Raw genomic sequence first — 17,673 nt, 5'->3', positions numbered from 1 at the left:
ACCCCTTACATTTTTATTTGGCCTTACTGCTATTTTCCCATTCAAACACATTGAATAACAGATTCACTACATAGAACAACAGATAATCCCAAAAATAAAATAAAAAAGGATGTTTGTTCTGAAGTGTCTGTCCTATATATGAGAGATATAAGAAAGATCAGGAAACATTTGTTATATATATATTTTACATGTATTTAAACCGTTATTTTTGGCACTAAACAGTCTCCATACATACTTCCATTATTTTTTTCAACTGGTACATGGGGACCTTCAGACAAGGACAGATTTCCAGACTGTTGGAAAAGCATTCCAGGCAAAGCTGGTTGAGAGAATGCCAAGAGTGTGCAAAGCTGTCATCAAGGCAAAGGGTGGCTACTTTGAAGAATCTCAAATATACCATTTATTTTTAACACTTTTTTGGTTACTACATGATTCCATATGTGTTATTTTATAGTTTTGATGTCTTCACTATTATTCTACAATGTAGAAAAGAGTAAAAAATTAAGAAAAACCCTTGAATGAGTAGGTGTGTCCAAACTTTTGACTGGTACTGTATGTGTTCGTGAGAGTCTCACCTTTCCATATTATTGTGTAAACCAAACTGTTCGGACGCTACAGACGATTTTGTGGAGGATAAGATCGCAGGCTTTGGCGCAGGCATTTACATTATTGTTACCTGATAAAATTTCACACAAAGTAAATGAGACAGGTAAATACAATGCAAGATCTAGTCTACACTACTGCTTCAAGATTGTATTCATTGTGAAGCACACAAGCACATAGGCTTTAGACTCCCTGTAAGCAATGGCATACTCTGAAGTAAGTGACGAGCCATGTTAGTCATATCGTAAAGGATAAAGTTAATCAAAAGTCACTAGTGACAAGTCTTCACTGGGAATGCTTTATAGAGAGACACCATACATACTCTCCAGATTCTCTAGTCCTCCTTGTAACAGCATGAACCAAGGTGTTCTGACCGGACAGAACAGCATGCCCCTCTCCTCTGGCACAGCTCTCTGTCTCCTCCTCAATAACTGCTCCCAGAGCGCTTTCCACATACTGCCGAAGGTACTTAACAAATTCATATCTGAAAAAGAGACGGATATTAAACAAGCGTTTGATAATAATGGATATCAATTACTACAGATTTGATTGTAGCAAATGAAAAGGTATTTCATTTCTGCATAATTATGCAAGTTCTTGTCCGTCTCCTCCAGATGAAGAAATATTTCCTCTGCACATTCAATGGATGGTGTACCTGAGATTCTGTCTTAGTTCAGCCTCATCCTCAGTTGAGAACTGAGACATGGTACTGATGTGGAATCACTCTTCTCTGCAGAAATATATACAGAATTGACATTATCCAGTGGCAACTCAGTTAGCTAGCTAGCTACCGTGCTACTTTAATGTATTTACTATAGCTAGCTAGACAAGCGATGTCATTGTATTAAAACCTGGGCATGCATTGTCTTGCTATGTACTGTAGCTAGTTGACATTGTGTTTGTTGACATCTCTTTGAAATTAGTGCTAGCTAGCTAACGACGGTAGCTAACGTTAGCTTGCTAGCAACGAAGGAAAGGAGATAAAGTCCTTTGCATGACAGAACTTGGCTAAACATTTCCGCAAAACCAAAAAATATCACATTGTAATAAACAGTGTAAGACTTCCACATGGTACTGCTATTTCGTCAATATACAGTACCAGTCAAAAGTTTGGACACACCTACTCATTCAAGGGTTGTTCTTTATTTTGACTATTTTCTACATTGTAGAATAATAGTGAAGACATCAAAACTATGAAATAACACATATGGAATCATGTAGTAAACAAAAAAGTGTTAAACAAATCAAAACATATTTTAGATTCTTCAAAGTAGCCACCCTTTGCCTTGATGACAGCTTTGCACACTCTTGGCATTCTCACAACCAGCGTCACCTGGAATGCTTTTCCAACAGTTTTCAAGGAGTTCCCACATATGCTGAGCACTTGTTGGCTGCTTTTCCTTCACTCTGCGGTCCAACTCATCCCAAACCATCTCAATTGGGTTGAGGTCGGGTGATTGTGGAGGCCAGGTCATCTGATGCAGCACTCCATCACTCTCCTTCTTGGTCAAATAGCCCTTACACAGCCTGGAGGTGTGTTGGTGTTGAAAAACAAATGATAGTCCCACTAAGCGCAAACCAGATGGGATGGCGTATCTCTGCAGAATGTTGTGGTAGCCATGCTGGTTAAGTGTGCCTTGAATTCTCAATAAATCACTGACAGTGTCACCAGCAAAGCACCCCCACACCATCACACCTCCTCCTCCATGCTTCACGGTGGGAACCACACATGCGGAGATCATCTGTTCATCTACTCTGTGTCTCACAAAGACACACGGTTGGAACCAAAAATCTCCAATTTGGACTCATCAGACCAAAGGACAGATTTCAACCGGTCTAATGTCCATTGCTCGTGTTTCTTGGCCCAATCAAGTCTCTTCTTCTTATTGGTGTCCTTTAGTATTGGTTTCTTTGCAGCAATTCGACCATGAATGCCTGATTCACGCAGTCTCCTCTGAACAGTTGATATTGAGATGTGTCTGTTACTTGAACTCCTTGAAGCACTTATTTGGGCTGCAATCTGAGGTGCAGTTATTTTATTTTATTTTTATTTCATCTTTATTTAACCAGGTAAGCCAGTTGAGAACAAGTTCTCATTTACAACTGCGACCTGGCCAAGATAAAGCAAAGCAGTGCGATAAAAACAACAACACAGAGTTACATATGGGGTAAAAAAAACATAAGGTCATAAAATACAACAGAAAATATATATACAGTGTGTGCAAATGTAGCAAGTTATGGAGGTAAGGCAATAAATAGGCTATAGTGCAAAATAATTACAATTAGTATTAACACTGGAATGCTAGATGTGCAAGAGATTATGTGCAAATAGAGATACTGGGGTGCAAAAGAGCAAAATAAATAATAATATAGGGATGAGGTAGTTGGGTGGGCTAATTTCAGATGGGCTGTGTACATGTGCAGTGATCGGTAAGGTGCTCTGACAACTGATGCTTAAAGTTAGTGAGGGAGATAAGAGTCTCCAGCTTCAGAGTGCCAGCAGCGTTCGATTGAAGAGCATGCATTTAGTTTTACTAGTGTTTAAGAGCAGTTGGAGGCTACTGAAGGAGTGTTGTATGGCATTAACTCTAATGAACTTATCCTCTGCAGCAGAGGTAACTCTGGGTCTTCCTTTCCTGTGGCGGTCCTCATGAGAGCCAGTTTCATCATAGCACTTGATAGTTTTTGCGACTGCACAAAGTTCTTGAAATTTTCCGGATTGACTGACCTTCATGTCTTAAAGTAATGATGGACTGTCGTTTCTCTTTGCTTATTTGAGCTGTTTTTTTTCCCATAATATGGACTTGGTCTTTTACCAAATAGGGCTATCAATCAATCAATTTTATTTTATATAGCCCTTCTTACATCAGCTAATATCTCGAAGTGCTGTACAGAAACCCAGCCTAAAACCCCAAACAGCTAGTAATGCAGGTGTAGAAGCACGGTGGCTAGGAAAAACTCCCTAGAAAGGCGAAAGCCTAGGAAGAAACCTAGAGAGGAACCAGGCTATGAGGGGTGGCCAGTCCTCTTCTGGCTGTGCCGGGTGGAGATTATAACAGAACCATGCCAAGATGTTCAAAAATGTTCATAAGTGACAAGCATGGTCAAATAATAATCAGGAATAAATCTCAGTTGGCTTTTCATAGCCGATCATTAAGAGTTGAAAACAGCAGGTCTGGGACAGGTAGGGGTTCCATAACCGCAGGCAGAACAGTTGAAACTGGAATAGCAGCAAGGCCAGGCGGACTGGGGACAGCAAGGAGTCACCACGGCCGGTAGTCCCGACGTATGGTCCTAGGGCTCAGGTCTCTCAGTTGGCTTTTCATAGCCGATCATTAAAGAGTTGAAAACAACAGGTCTGGGACAGGTAGGGGTTTCGTAGCCGCAGGCAGAACAGTTGAAACTGGAATAGCAGCAAGGCCAGGCGGACTGGGGACAGCAAGGTGTCATCATGCCCGGTAGTCCTGACGTATGGTCCTAGGGCTCAGGTTCTCAGAGAGAAAGAGAGAACGAGAGAATTAGAGAGAGCATACTTAAATTCACACAGGACACTGGATAAGACAGGAGAAGTACTCCAGGTATAACCAACTAACCCCAGCCCCCCGACACATAAACTACTGCAGCATAAATACTGGAGGCTGAGACAGGAGCGGTCCGGAGACACTGTGGCCCCATCCGAAGAAACCCCGGACAGGGCCAAACAGGAAGGATATAACCCCACCCACTCCGCCAAAGCACAGCCCCCGCACCACTAGAGGGATATCCCCCACCACCAACTTACAATCCTGAGACAAGGCCGAGTATAGCCCACAGAGGTCTCCACCACAGCACAAACCAAGGGGGGGCGCCAACCCAGACAGGAAGATCACGTCAGTAACTCAACCCACTCAAGTGACGCACCCCTCCCAGGGACGGCATGAAAGAGCACCAGCAAGCCAGTGACTCAGCCCCTGCAACAGGGTTAGAGGCAGAGAACCCCAGTGGAGAGGGGAACCGGCCCGGCAGAGACAGCAAGGGCTGTTCGTTGCTCCAGCCTTTCCGTTCACCTTCACACTCCTGGGCCAGACTACACTCAATCATATGACCTACTGAAGAGATAAGTCTTCAGTAAAGACTTAAAGGTTGAGACCGAGTCTGCGTCTCTCACATGGGTAGGCAGACTGTTCCATAAAAATGGAGATCTATAGGAGAAAGCCCTGCCTCCCGCTGTTTGCTTAGAAATTCTAGGGACAATTAGGAGGCCTGCGTCTTGTGACCGTAGCGTACGTATTGGTATGTACGGCAGGACCAACTCGGAAAGATAGGTAGGAGCAAGCCCATGTAACGCTTTATAGGTTAACAGTAAAACCTTGAAATCAGCCCTTGCCTTAACAGGAAGCCAGTGTAGGGAAGCTAGCACTGGAGTAATATGATCAAATTTCTTGGTTCTAGTCAGGATTCTAGCAGCCGTATTTAGCACTAACTGAAGTTTATTTAGTGCTTTATCCGGGTAGCCGGAAAATAGAGCATTGCAGTAGTCTAACCTAGAAGTAACAAATGCATGGATTAATTTTTCTGCATCATTTTTGGACAGAAAATTTCTGATTTTTGCAATGTTACGTAGATGGAAAAAAGCTGTCCTTGAAACAGTCTTGATATGTTCGTCAAAAGAGAGATCAGGGTCAAGAGTAACACCGAGGTCCTTCACAGTTTTATTTGAGACGACTTTACAACCATCTAGATGAATTGTCAGATTTAACAGAAGATCTCTTTGTTTCTTGGGACCTAGAACAAGCATCTCTGTTTTGTCCGAGTTTAAAAGTAAAAAGTTTTCAGCCATCCACTTCCTTATGTCTGAAACACAGGCTTCTAGCGAGGGCAATTTTGGGGCTTCACCATGTTTCATTGAAATGTACAGCTGTGTGTCATCCGCATAGCAGTGAAAGTTAACATTATGTTTTCGAATAACATCCCCAAGAGGTAAAATATATAGTGAAAACAATAGTGGTCCTAAAACGGAACCTTGAGGAACACCGAAATGTACAGTTGATTTGTCGGAGGACAGACCATTCACAGAGACAAACTGATATCTTTCCGACAGGTAGGATCTAAACCAGGCCAGAACTTGTCCGTGTAGACCAATTTGGGTTTCCAGTCTCTCCAAAAGAATGTGGTGATCGATGGTGTCAAAGGCAGCACTAAGGTCTAGTAGCACGAGGACAGATGCAGAGCCTCGGTCTGACGCCATTAAAAGGTCATTTACCACCTTCACAAGTGCAGTCTCAGTGCTATGATGGGGTCTAAAACCAGACTGAAGCATTTCGTATACATTGTTTGTCTTCAGAAAGGCAGTGAGTGTACAGTTACCTTGTCACAACACAACTGATTGGCTCAAACGCATTAAGGAAAGAAATTCCACAAATTAACTTTTAACAAGGGCACACCTATTCCTTGAAGTGCATTCCAGGTGACAACTTCAAGAAGCTGGTTGAGAGAATGCCTAGAGTGTGGAAAGCTGTCATCAAGGCAAAGGGTGGCTACTTTGAAGAATCTAAAATCTAAAATATATTTTGATTTGTTTAACACTTTTTTGGTTACTACATGTGTTATGTCATAGTTTTGATGTCTTCACTATTATTCTACAATGTAGAAAATAGTAAAAGTAAAGAAAAACCCTTGAATGAGTAGGTGTGTCCAAACTTTTGACTGGTACTGTAGTTGTGCAGTATCGTTAGCGACAATTTCCAACCTGCTGCAGCTTGGGTCGACCACTGTCTCTATGGAAACAAGTAGCTCACGTTTGTGCATTGAGGGATATTCAAAGCAGTTGGTCACAGACAGAGATCATGCTGAAATAAGGCAAAAACAGTACTTTGGAAAAGGGGTGCAAACGAACACCATATGTATAATGTTAACATTGACAGTTATGATATACAATAAATTCCTGCTACTCCTGTTATTTTAAACCAAAGTTTTTAGGCGATATGCTTTTTACTGTGGCTTTAAATCCTTGTCCGTTAGATGTCACGTGGTCCCCCATGTTTACAATCTCTTCCCTTCTGTCATAAACCAAATCAAAGACAGAACAGCATTAAAACAGGCTAAAACTGCTTCTCTAATCGAAATCCCCTATATCATACCTGTAGGCGAGGTCATGGCGGCATTGGCTAGCTAAACTCATGCGTCATCGGGTCCAACGGTCATCTCGCACCGAACTGCGCATGTGCAAGCCGTCAACTCAAAGGCTCTCCTTCGATATAAAGTTGTTTTTGACGAAAATGACAACGTATCTGTTTGTCACTTTCATGAGGTTGTTGTAATAACATGTTAAACTACTTAAGACATGGTCTCGAATCTTAGATTTCGAGGAAATGAACAACTATGGAATAATTTTGGACAGAAGAGGAAGCAAGACACAACACTCGCTGTTTTTTTGTGGTTCAATGAAAGTCAATGAACTAAGTACACTAGACCCAGCTGCTATTGCATTGGTGTCTATGGGAGAGCCACCCCGTTAAGCAGACCGGAACTGACCATTTTTAAATGGTAAACGACCATCTTTGGCCAAAGAACCTCAATATTGCGCATGTCAGAACTGCTGTGTAGCTAGATTACGAAATACTATGCACAATTTAATGTAACTTTAAGCGTTAAGTATCAAGTAAAGTATATAATCGGAAAACCGTTAACGTTAGCTAGTTTATTGAAGTATCCAAGTAGTACAGATTGGCTAGGATTAGGAAACATTGTTTGTAGTTTGCTTTAGTTTAGCTAAATACCAACCTGTGGCTGATGTTGACAGTTTTGAGCTTTTGCAAAGCACGTGCCTTGGCCACGGTTTTGGTGAATGGGGTGTCATTTATGGAAAGGTACAAATGCAATCATAGCCACGGGTAGTAGGCGTGCTGCAGCACCCCCTGAAAAATCGGAATAAAATAAATAAATAAATATATAAATATATATATATATATATATATATATATATATATATATATGTATATGTATATGTATATATACAGTGTATATATATTTTTAAACATTCTCATGATCCTGATAAGCCATTCTAATCATCCTGATGACACATCCAAGGCCATCTCTGAGACTCCTGGAGTGGATACAATGGTGCTTGAGGCAGACTTCAGTCAGGGCGATGCAGCTTGCAAGCCTGTCAAAGATGCCTTGAGGGACAAAGATATAGGCTTTCTGGTTAACTGCGTGGATGACTGCCTTGGCAACTCACCAAACTTTACTGGCCTGCCTGAAGACCAGTTGTGGGGCGTACTCAACACACATTGCTGCCACCACACTGATGACGGGCGTGGTTCTACTTGGCATGGTAGAGAGGAGACGTGGAGCAGTGGTGAACATCTGCACCATGAATATGGTCATCAGGGAATCTTTGTGCAGTCTGGTACCTTTCGAAGTGGCGCCCCATGGACTATGGACTATCAGCAGGTAGCTGTCTAGTACCACAGTCAGATGTGTATGCCTGTTACAGGCTATTGGCCCCATACACTGCAGGTACACAGATCAGTGCTGATTAAAATGGGGTTTGGAAGGGTTGAGGGATAGACATTTAGTAGTCTATAGTCCATGTTAAACTATAGGCTAACCATGACTCTTGTTTGTGTTATCTTTTCCAGTTTGGACTTGTGCAGTCAATGCCAGAATGGATTTGGGTATTGGGGTCAGGTATGCTCACAAGCTCATGCTGAAAGGTCTCCTTCATACAGAAAACTGAACTACAGTCACTGAATGACTCATGACAACAAAGTTATGCCTAGCTAATACAGGCATCATAAAGATGATATTACACTAGTGAGTGAATGAGTGTGTGTAATAATTGTATCTTGAACGCCATAAAAATCTATATTAATTCAGAGAATGTAATACTAAAGAATCTCCAGGAGTGTAGCTCCCAAATTATGCTGATGACGTCTGTGAAATGCACAGATATGTGAGGTGAAGGAGATCTTTTTTGTAGTGATTTGAGATGTTTATTTGAGGAACTGTGGTCTTTGAGGTGTTTAACGGGCATTCCTATGTAAAGACAGTTGTTTTGACAACAACTTACAGTATACTTGAGAATTTATTTTGAAATGGGTTCTTTTTTATTTATGATTGTAGGAAGAAATTGTGTGCTTGTGAATGACTTTCCATCTAGTTTATGCTTGGTGAATATGCATATGTTATGCATAGCACAATACAAAAAGAAAATGAGGCCAGACATTGTTTGTAATCTTCACAAGGACATGTGAAGCAAAGTCTGCTGTTAAAAACAAAACAATTGATGGAACGATTAGAAAGTAACTATGGACAAAGACATTACAACATGTCTAGTCATTAGACACATAAAATGCATATTGTGTATGAAAATCAATACTTGATCTATAGACAATTAAATCTTGTTGCAGGTTGTCAGTGTCTCTGACTTTTAAATAATTTGTCAATCTTAATTTCTTGAATATTGACATACCTTGCCTCTATGTTTGGTATAGCCATACACTAGATATCATAGGAACCTAAATTATCACTTTAAGGTTTCACCTTGGTCCATAACACTACCACAGTTCATTGAATGGTGTCATGCCTAAAAGGTGGGATATGTAGTCTTTGTTGTGGTTGGGATGGTGCCTCCTCCATAAGAAGGGAAGGTTGAGAAGATTCTCGTCTTCACCCTGACATCACCCTCCTGAGAGACTGAGCTTGGACCTTTCTTCAGGCTTGTCCCTTGGTAAGTTGAAAAGCAAACAATTAACTTATGATAATTACATGATCAAATACCAGATTTGTGAAAATTGCATTCATGACATTAGAAAGTGAGATGTAATGGTTCATTGCCTCTGGGTAGTCCCCTGTAGCTCAGTTGGTAGTGCATGGCGCTTGCAATGCCAGGGTTGTGGGTTTGTTTCCGCACTGGGGGCCAGTATGAAAAATGTATGCACTCACTAACTGTAAGTCACTCTGGATAAGAGCGTCTGCTAAATGACTAAAATGTAAAAAATGTTAGTTGTTGGAATTAGACAATCATAATGCATAGACAGTGAGGTTAATCAATTGAGCTTTACATTAGAGATATTTCACCTGCTTTGTAAGGATGGATGGGATTGCTGACCTTGACAAAAAGTAATGGCACATAATTATAACATTATGTGAACATACTAGTTTACCAATAGACTGCGTACAGCCTTGATGAAAAGTAGACTACTATCTGTAGTGGGAGGTTTTTCCTCAAAAACTTTGATAGGCAAAGATTGAATTTTGAGTATGCATTCAATAAATGTCCCCAAATTAAATAGTGGCACAGCAAACTGACTGTAATGAAAAGGCAGGAATATAATCTTAATGTCTTCTTGTGCCTTCTGAATAAAACAATCAATGTTTAGGGATTGAACAAGGTCAGGTCCTTGGTTCCCACCAGATTGGAAAGGTCTGTTATTGGAATGGCTCCTGATATCTGGGCCTCATGGGCCTTCACGTATCAATGTACTCACTGGTCCAAATGAACAGATAAAGAGGGTCCTTGAGTGGGCGCTCATTGGTACATTTCAATTAGTACATATTAATTAATGCTGTTATGAGATCTATTCATTCTCTAAAACTTTGCTTAAATTTTTTAAAATATCTTCTACAGTTCTTGTCATAACTGATAATCCCCCAGGTGATGAATATATATATATTATTTTTTCACAGCAAACTGTCCAACTGGACAGTCGAAATGGGTGAATGGGACTTGCTGGGCCGGCTGCTGGACAAAGTGCAGTCCCACTCCACAGTCATAGGGAAGATCTGGCTGACTGTCCTGTTTGTGTTCAGGATCCTGGTCCTCGGGGCCGGGGCCGAGAAGGTGTGGGGGGACGAGCAGTCAGACTTTGTCTGTAACACAGAACAGCCCGGATGTGAGAACGTCTGTTATGACCACGCCTTCCCCATCTCACACGTCCGCTTCTGGGTCCTTCAGATCCTCTCCGTCTCCATCCCAACCCTGGTGTACCTGGGCCATGTCCTCCACGTCATCCACGTAGAGAAGAAGGTCAGGGAGAAGATGAATAAGCAAGTACAGGATGAGCAGGCCAATAACTTCCTGAAGAAGGGCTACAAAGTCCCCAAGTACAGCAACGTCAATGGGAAGATTAACCTGCATGGCCGTCTGTTACGCAGTTACGTAGTGCACCTACTGGTGAAGATCCTGTTGGAGGTGGGGTTCATTGTTTGTCAATACTACCTGTATGGATTCACCCTCCAGGCTCGCTTTGTCTGCAGCCGTTTCCCCTGCCCTCACCAGGTGGACTGCTTCCTGTCTAGACCCACGGAGAAGACCGTCTTCATCTGGTTCATGCTGGTAGTAGCCTGTGTGTCTCTGCTCCTCAACCTCATCGAGCTCTTCTACCTGTTTGTCAAATCAGTCAAAGAGTGTGTGGACAGGAAGCAGGACTACACGGTGACCCCGGTCACCCCTGTCCTTGAGAGAAAGGCCATTGAGAACAGGGACCAGATGATCCAGAACTGGGTCAATCTGGAGTTGGAGCTCCAGGGGAGGAAGCTGGGCAGTGCAGTGACGAAAAGTGTGGCTTCTGAGGACAACACTGCTAATATGGGGGAGGTCCATATTTGATCTGCCAGCTTCTGTACACATTCCTTTTCACACAATCTGCGTGTATGTGGACCCAATGAGTCTTGTGCCAGGCTAAAACCATATGTATAAAATGACCTTACTTGTGTGCCTAAATTGTTGATTTCTCCAAAATATTAACTGCATTCAAAAAAAGTTTTCATCGAATAGAGGATCAGTCTTTGAGCTTGTGCCACAGATAACAAATATAAATAATATCAATCTGTATATTTTTGGGGGATTTGTATTATTGGTTGTGCCATTGCTTGTATGAGTTGATGTAATGTAATTCCTATAGCACCATAATCTTGATATAGCATCATAATCTTGATATAAGGAATTTATTCTGGCTGGTATCATTGTGTTTGGTTTGATTCCTCTTTTGTTATTATAAATGAGTCTCAGAATGTGTCTGCCTCCATGATATCTATTTCATGAACAACTCTGAGCTCTGTGTTATTCATTCAATGCAATATAAAAGCATTAATGTAGATGTGTTCCTGTTTAATCTTTAGTCTGTATCTATTTGTCAATCATTACGCGGGACCTTCCAGTCAGTCCCAAGGGTTAACTTTTAAAATCCCATTTGCCGATGATGACTGGGACTGTGAACATGCTGATGGGTTACTCAATCCTTACCACCAGCCCTAAAATCTCAAGGTTCAACTTATGTTAACATCAGTTGGCCGCAGTCTCCATAGGGTCAGGACAAGGTAAGAGGCAACATTTCTCTTCTCACTTCTCTTCACAATTTTCTTTTTAAATGTAATGAAAAATGAACAGAACAGCAGTTCATTTTGTAATAGTTTTTGATATAAGGATTCCACTGCAAATATTGTCTTTGGAGTTTACCGATTACCAGGCAATAACATAAAATGTTTAAATATAATTGATAGCAAAGTTATACATAATTTTTTTCCCAGAATCATTACGTTTACATTTAAAACTATATATTTAGTATCATATAGACTGTCAATCAGTGGTTTCTCTACATTTGACCAACTGCTTACATTTGATTTATTTTTGGTTTTAATAATTTTTGAATACACACGGGTTACATGATAATGTTTTGTAACAATAATTTTCTTATTAAAGGTAAATTAAAGGCATTGAGGGATATCAGTTTCAGGCACTTGGCTTGAGGCTATAGTGTGCGTTTCCCAATAGTCCGATTAATGATTAAGGCTGAAAACTGAGTGAAAAACATTGAAAACCTGACTCATGGATAAGATGGCCGTTGTGTACCCAGCCCCTCGTTCCCATTTGGCCCTCAGATTCATAGACACTAACTTGTTTCATGTCTTCTTCTTTACTCTAGAAAGCCATTGAACATCAGCAAACATGGGAGACTGGGGTTTTCTTTCCAAGTTACTGGACAAGGTGCAGTCTCACTCAACAGTCATCGGAAAGATATGGATGAGTGTCCTGTTCCTGTTCAGAATCATGGTCTTGGGTGCCGGAGCGGAGAACGTTTGGGGCGATGAACAATCTGGTTTCATATGCAATACGCAACAACCTGGTTGTGAGAATGTGTGCTACGACCATATCTTCCCCATCTCACACATCCGCTTCTGGGTCATGCAGATCATCTTCGTCTCCACTCCAACTCTTCTATACCTGGGCCATGCCATGCATGTCATCAGCCAGGAGAACAAACTGAGAGCCATACTGCAGAGCCAAGTTGACAATGGCACGTTGAAGAAGCCCAAATACAGCAATGAAGCAGGGAAGATCAAAATTAAGGGGAATTTGCTGGGTAGTTACATGACCCAGCTGTTCTTTAAGATCATAATAGAGATCGCTTTCATCGTGGGCCAGTACTACCTGTATGGGTTTGTCATGGTCCCCATGTTCCCCTGCTCCAGATCTCCCTGCCCCTTCACTGTCGAATGCTACATGTCCCGTCCTACAGAGAAGACCATCTTCATCATCTTCATGCTGGTGGTGGCCTGTGTGTCTCTGGCACTGAATGTGATTGAGGTGTTCTATCTGCTTTGTAGAAGATTAAGATGTGGTGGCTCCAAAGGCCGCAATTATCACACTACCTCAACTGCGAACCCAGCCACCCTCCCACCCCCTGCGTGGTCTGGTCGCGTGGATACTGAGATGGACACCCTGAGACAGAACAAGATGAATCTGGAGTTTGAGAGTGGCCAGAGTTTAGGTGGTAGTCTGGATGCTAAGGAAGAGAAAAAGTTGCTGGGTGACCACCACTAAAACGCTTGAAAGTTAATTTGCCGTTAATGTATCTTAATCTTTTGTATTGTTGAAAATCTGAATGAATACACTACCTGTTTTGTTTTCTTATGTTTATTTGATAATAATAATATAATAATATGCCATTTAGCAGACGCTTTTATCCAAAGCGACTTACAGTCATGCGTGCATACATTTTTGTGTGTGTATGGGTGGTCCCAGGGATCGAACCCACTACCTTAGCGTTACAAGCGCCGTGCTCTACCAGCTGAGCTACAGAGGACCATTGATTTAGGCGCAGTGCACTAGTAGTGTGTTTGAAGTTTCTAAAATGTTCCTTTAGTTTTTGAAACTACCCGCTGGGGTCTTGAATTGAGTTGTAAACTGACAGATGAATGCTGACAGCTAATATATTTTCTATCATATGATACATAAAAGGTGTCAAGATATACAAGTGTATTTAAAAAAAATAATAAACTAAATATAGTGTCAAAATTAATAGTGTTTTCTTTGTATCAATGGTGCCTGAATGAAAATGAGAGACTGAAAACCCATCAATAAAATCACTGAAACCTAACAAAATAACACACATGAGGAAATAGTTGATTATCTTAGGACACCATTTATGGAAATATGGCTATCAAATTAACATCACTGAACATAAGACATCAGATCTCCAAACCCTCAAAATAAAGGAGCTTGTAAAATAAACTCATTTTTTACCAGAACGTTGTCAAACTACCAATCCAGACAAATGTTCTAGGAGTGAGAGTATGCAAATATGGCTATTGAAGTGTCATTTGAAAATAAGGAGCGCCACGTCCTCCAACCCTCACAATGAAGAGGCTTATAGGTATAATATAACAAAAATATCCTTCTTGTTTTGCCAGAACTGGATTAACTACAGTACCAACCCAGGCACATATTCTGATAAAGTATATTGTAGAAAAAATATCCCCCCAAAAATGTTGATTTAAGATTTCATTACCTCATATTACCTTTTGCCTACCTGGACCACCCACATTTTCTATTATAAATCATTAGCACAGGCCATGGCCTAGATTACAATGCTATTTCATGGTTATTACTGGTTAATTTGGAGGTACTGATACATAATTAACTTTATCATTGTGTTGCCAATTATTAACCTTTACAATCACCCCCAGGTACACCCAAATTCTAAACAGCAGATTTCTCAATTCAGGATGTCATGCACAACGTGACACCTCGTACGACAAGCAAATTGTGCAACTTCAAGGTAGACGGTTGTAGGCTACTACGTAGCATTTGATCATTTGTCTCTACAGCTGGTGGCTGTTGTGTTCTGTTCAGAAACGGTCTGTTTAAAGGTAAAGCAACTTATCTTTCTACTTATTTTTTACATTGTCTATAATTATGAATTATTGTATTGTTTTCACCTAACATGAATAGACATAAGAATGAAAATCTAATATCACCAAAACCAAAATGATTTATTGATAAGCTTGAACCATTCTAAGATGGACAACCTAAGTGATTATTATTATCTGAAACAAGTGTAATCGTTTTTATTAGAATATTGATTTTGTGGTATTTGGGACATTTTACTTTGATAGCCTCGTGCTGTCTGTGTCCATTACTTGAAGCAAGTAAATAATTGATGCAGACTAAACACACAGACCACATATACTGGTACACTGACCTCATGAGAGCCCTGTGAGGCTTACAGCATGGAAAAAATATCCCATTCACTCACTTTCCCAATATTTTTGGGCATATCAAAAAAATTAATTAATATAATTTGTAATAAAATGTTATCAAATCGAAATAGAATACATACTGTATTTATAAAGAAGTGATATACACTGAGTGTACAAAACATTAGGAATACCTGCTCTTTCCATGATCCCTTATTGATGTCACTTGTTAAATCCACTTCAATCAGTGTAGATGAAGGGGAGGAGACAGGTTAATGAAGGATTTTTAAGCCTTGAGACAATTGAGACATGGATTGTGTATGTGTGCCATTCAGAGAGTTAATGGCAAAATAAAATATTTAAGTGTCTTTGAATGGGGTATGGTAGTAGATGCCAGGCACACCAGTTTGAGTGCGTCAAGAACAGCAACGCTGCTGGGATTTTCACACTCAACAGTTTCTCTTGTGTATCAAGAATGGTCCACCACCCAAAGGACATCCAGCCAACTTGACACAACTGTGGGAAGCATTGGAGTCAACATGGGCCAGAATCCCTGTGGAACGCTTTCGACACCTTGTAGAGTCCATGCCCCGACGAATTGAGGCTGTTCTAAGGGAAAATGGGGGTGCAACTCAATATTAGGAAGGTGTTCCTAATGTTTTGTACAGTCAGTGTATTTTGCTACCAAAATACTGAATTCCAATGTTAGATGCTGAAATATGACAAAAACTTAATCTGGTTGATAACAGACAGCATAGGATATCTCTTCTGTTATGCGATATGTTTTATAGCTCCCTTGGCTCTAGGAAATAGCCTTACTATCCCATACACAGCTTGTGTTCTTATCTCCATAACACAGACTGTTCTCTGTTGATCTACTTACTGTGTGTGATTCTGCTTTAGCTGTTTGATATTTTGTCATTTAATCTTATCATAGATTTCTTCATCATTTATCAGAATGTTGCAAATTCTGTAACTCAACTTTTAACTTTGTTTCCCCAAACATCAGCATCACATTCACCGTTCCTATGTTTGTATTTCTTTCCAACCAGAACAATCTGCAAACATGGGAGAGTGGGGATTTCTGTCATCCCTGCTGGGCAAGGTGCAGTCACACTCCACGGTCGTCGGTAAAGTTTGGATGACTGTCTTGTTTATCTTCAGGATCATGGTCCTGGGGGCCGGGGCAGAGAAGGTGTGGAGCGATGAGCAGTCTAATATGATTTGCAATACCAAACAGCCCGGCTGTAAGAACGTGTGCTATGACCACGCCTTCCCCATCTCCCACATCCGCTTCTGGGTCCTTCAGATCATCTTCGTCTCCACCCCAACGCTGGTGTATCTGGGACATGTCATGCACGTCATCCACAAGGAGAACAAACTGAGGCAACGGCTAAGTCAGGCAGGCAATGAGATGGGGAAAATGCCTAAATATTCTGATGAGAAGGGTCATGTCAAAATCAAAGGTGACTTGCTGGTCAGTTACATGGTCAATATCTTCTTCAGGATTTTGCTGGAGATAGTGTTTATAGTGGGTCAGTATTACTTGTATGGGTTTGTGCTGGACCCCAAGATTGAATGCAGCAGAGCTCCCTGTCCGTTCACTGTAGAATGCTTCATGTCACGACCAACAGAGAAGACCATCTTCATCATCTTCATGCTGGGGGTGGCGTGCGCATCTCTGCTGCTGAATGTGGCGGAGATATTCTATCTGATCTGCTCCAAGTGTGGTTCTGGCTCAAGAAGATGAGCCCAAGCAGTTCCAGCCATCGCAATGCACAGCTGTCTGAATGGAGGTAGTATGATGCAAAACGAGAAGATGAGTCTTCATGCAACTGGTCACAGCACAGCCTGAAGTCACTGATCACCAATCAACTATTGTAAACACTATTGACATTTCTGTTGACATACCGAGGAAGGATGCCCCTGAAACTGTTAGCCCTACAATAATGCAGGGTCTTAAAGGTCCAGTGCAGTCAAAAACGTGATTTTCCTGTGTTTTATAGATATTTCCACATTATGAGGTTTGAATAATGCAGTGAACTTGTGAAAATAATGATAATGCCCTTTCAGTGTAAGAGCTGTTTGAAATGACCACCTGAAATTTCAGCCTGTTTTTGTGGGATGGAGTTTTGGCCTTACACAGTGACATCACCATGCGGTAAATTAGTTAATAGACCAATAAGAAAGAGAGTTCCAAACATCGCTGCCAATAACAGCTCATTTTCTGTTTTCCCCTCCCTACTCATACCGCTACCAGACAGTCCTATCAAAATTATTGCTTGAGAAATTGCTCTTTGCTAAGAAGTTATTTTTGTTTCTTTTTGACCATTTACAATGAAAACAATCACTTCATTGAAATTATTTGATATTGAGATAAAAACGGCTGCATTGGACCTTTAAGATTATTGTTAGGCTTGGCTTGATTCTGTAAGTAAGGGTTAATACAATACAGTAGGTGTAACAGGACTGATGCTTTGAGCTTTGCTTTATTTTATTTGTTCATGGTGTGCACTAGGAGCAACCTAACTTTCAGCAGTCTTGTTGTCGCTCCTCAGTGAGCTGGTCACCGCAGGGTCTTTCTCTGATGATGTATGAATCTTGATA

The 17,673-nt window shown here is 41.0% G+C and overlaps 3 protein-coding genes and 1 long non-coding RNA gene across 5 annotated transcripts; 3 read left to right on the top strand and 1 right to left on the bottom strand.

Annotated features, from left to right (window-relative positions):
* Positions 1–591: 591 nt before the first annotated feature.
* Positions 592–7,504, bottom strand: LOC121552886. Of its 2 annotated transcripts, XR_005997318.1 has the most exons (5): positions 6,723–7,504; positions 6,332–6,431; positions 1,259–1,333; positions 926–1,087; positions 592–676 (listed from the first exon to the last, which is right to left on the bottom strand). It is a non-coding gene; the product is annotated as an uncharacterized LOC121552886 (long non-coding RNA). The 2 variants fall into 2 exon arrangements; XR_005997319.1 differs by having other exon boundaries at positions 6,332–7,504.
* Positions 7,505–10,289: 2,785 nt separating this feature from the next.
* On the top strand, positions 10,290–11,600 carry LOC121552658 (gap junction Cx32.7 protein-like). Its single transcript, XM_041865649.1, has one exon. The coding sequence runs from the start codon at positions 10,301–10,303 to the stop codon at positions 11,195–11,197; it is 897 nt and encodes a 298-aa protein (XP_041721583.1). The 5' UTR covers positions 10,290–10,300; the 3' UTR covers positions 11,198–11,600.
* Positions 11,601–11,802: 202 nt separating this feature from the next.
* Positions 11,803–13,536, top strand: LOC121552184 (gap junction Cx32.2 protein-like). The gene is made up of 2 exons (XM_041864907.1): positions 11,803–11,907; positions 12,513–13,536. The coding sequence occupies exon 2, from the start codon at positions 12,536–12,538 to the stop codon at positions 13,409–13,411; it is 876 nt and encodes a 291-aa protein (XP_041720841.1). The 5' UTR covers positions 11,803–11,907; positions 12,513–12,535; the 3' UTR covers positions 13,412–13,536.
* A 68-nt stretch (positions 13,537–13,604) lies between these two features.
* LOC121552185 (gap junction Cx32.2 protein) lies at positions 13,605–17,213 on the top strand. The gene is made up of 2 exons (XM_041864908.2): positions 13,605–14,739; positions 16,119–17,213. Exon 2 carries the CDS (start codon positions 16,133–16,135, stop codon positions 16,814–16,816), a length of 684 nt encoding a protein of 227 aa, XP_041720842.2. The 5' UTR covers positions 13,605–14,739; positions 16,119–16,132; the 3' UTR covers positions 16,817–17,213.
* The last annotated feature ends 460 nt before the right edge of the window (positions 17,214–17,673 follow it).

The sequence above is a fragment of the Coregonus clupeaformis genome, chromosome 36 (genome assembly GCF_020615455.1).
Source record: "Coregonus clupeaformis isolate EN_2021a chromosome 36, ASM2061545v1, whole genome shotgun sequence".
NCBI classification, from domain to species: domain Eukaryota; kingdom Metazoa; phylum Chordata; class Actinopteri; order Salmoniformes; family Salmonidae; genus Coregonus; species Coregonus clupeaformis.
This window is presented reverse-complemented; position numbering and strand designations above follow the sequence as displayed.

Coding starts and splice junctions, on each gene's coding strand:
- LOC121552184 (XM_041864907.1), top strand. CDS start 12,536: ATGGGAGACTGGGGTTTTCTTTCCAAGTTACTGGACAAGGTGCAGTCT.
- LOC121552185 (XM_041864908.2), top strand. CDS start 16,133: ATGGGAGAGTGGGGATTTCTGTCATCCCTGCTGGGCAAGGTGCAGTCA.
- LOC121552658 (XM_041865649.1), top strand. CDS start 10,301: ATGGGTGAATGGGACTTGCTGGGCCGGCTGCTGGACAAAGTGCAGTCC.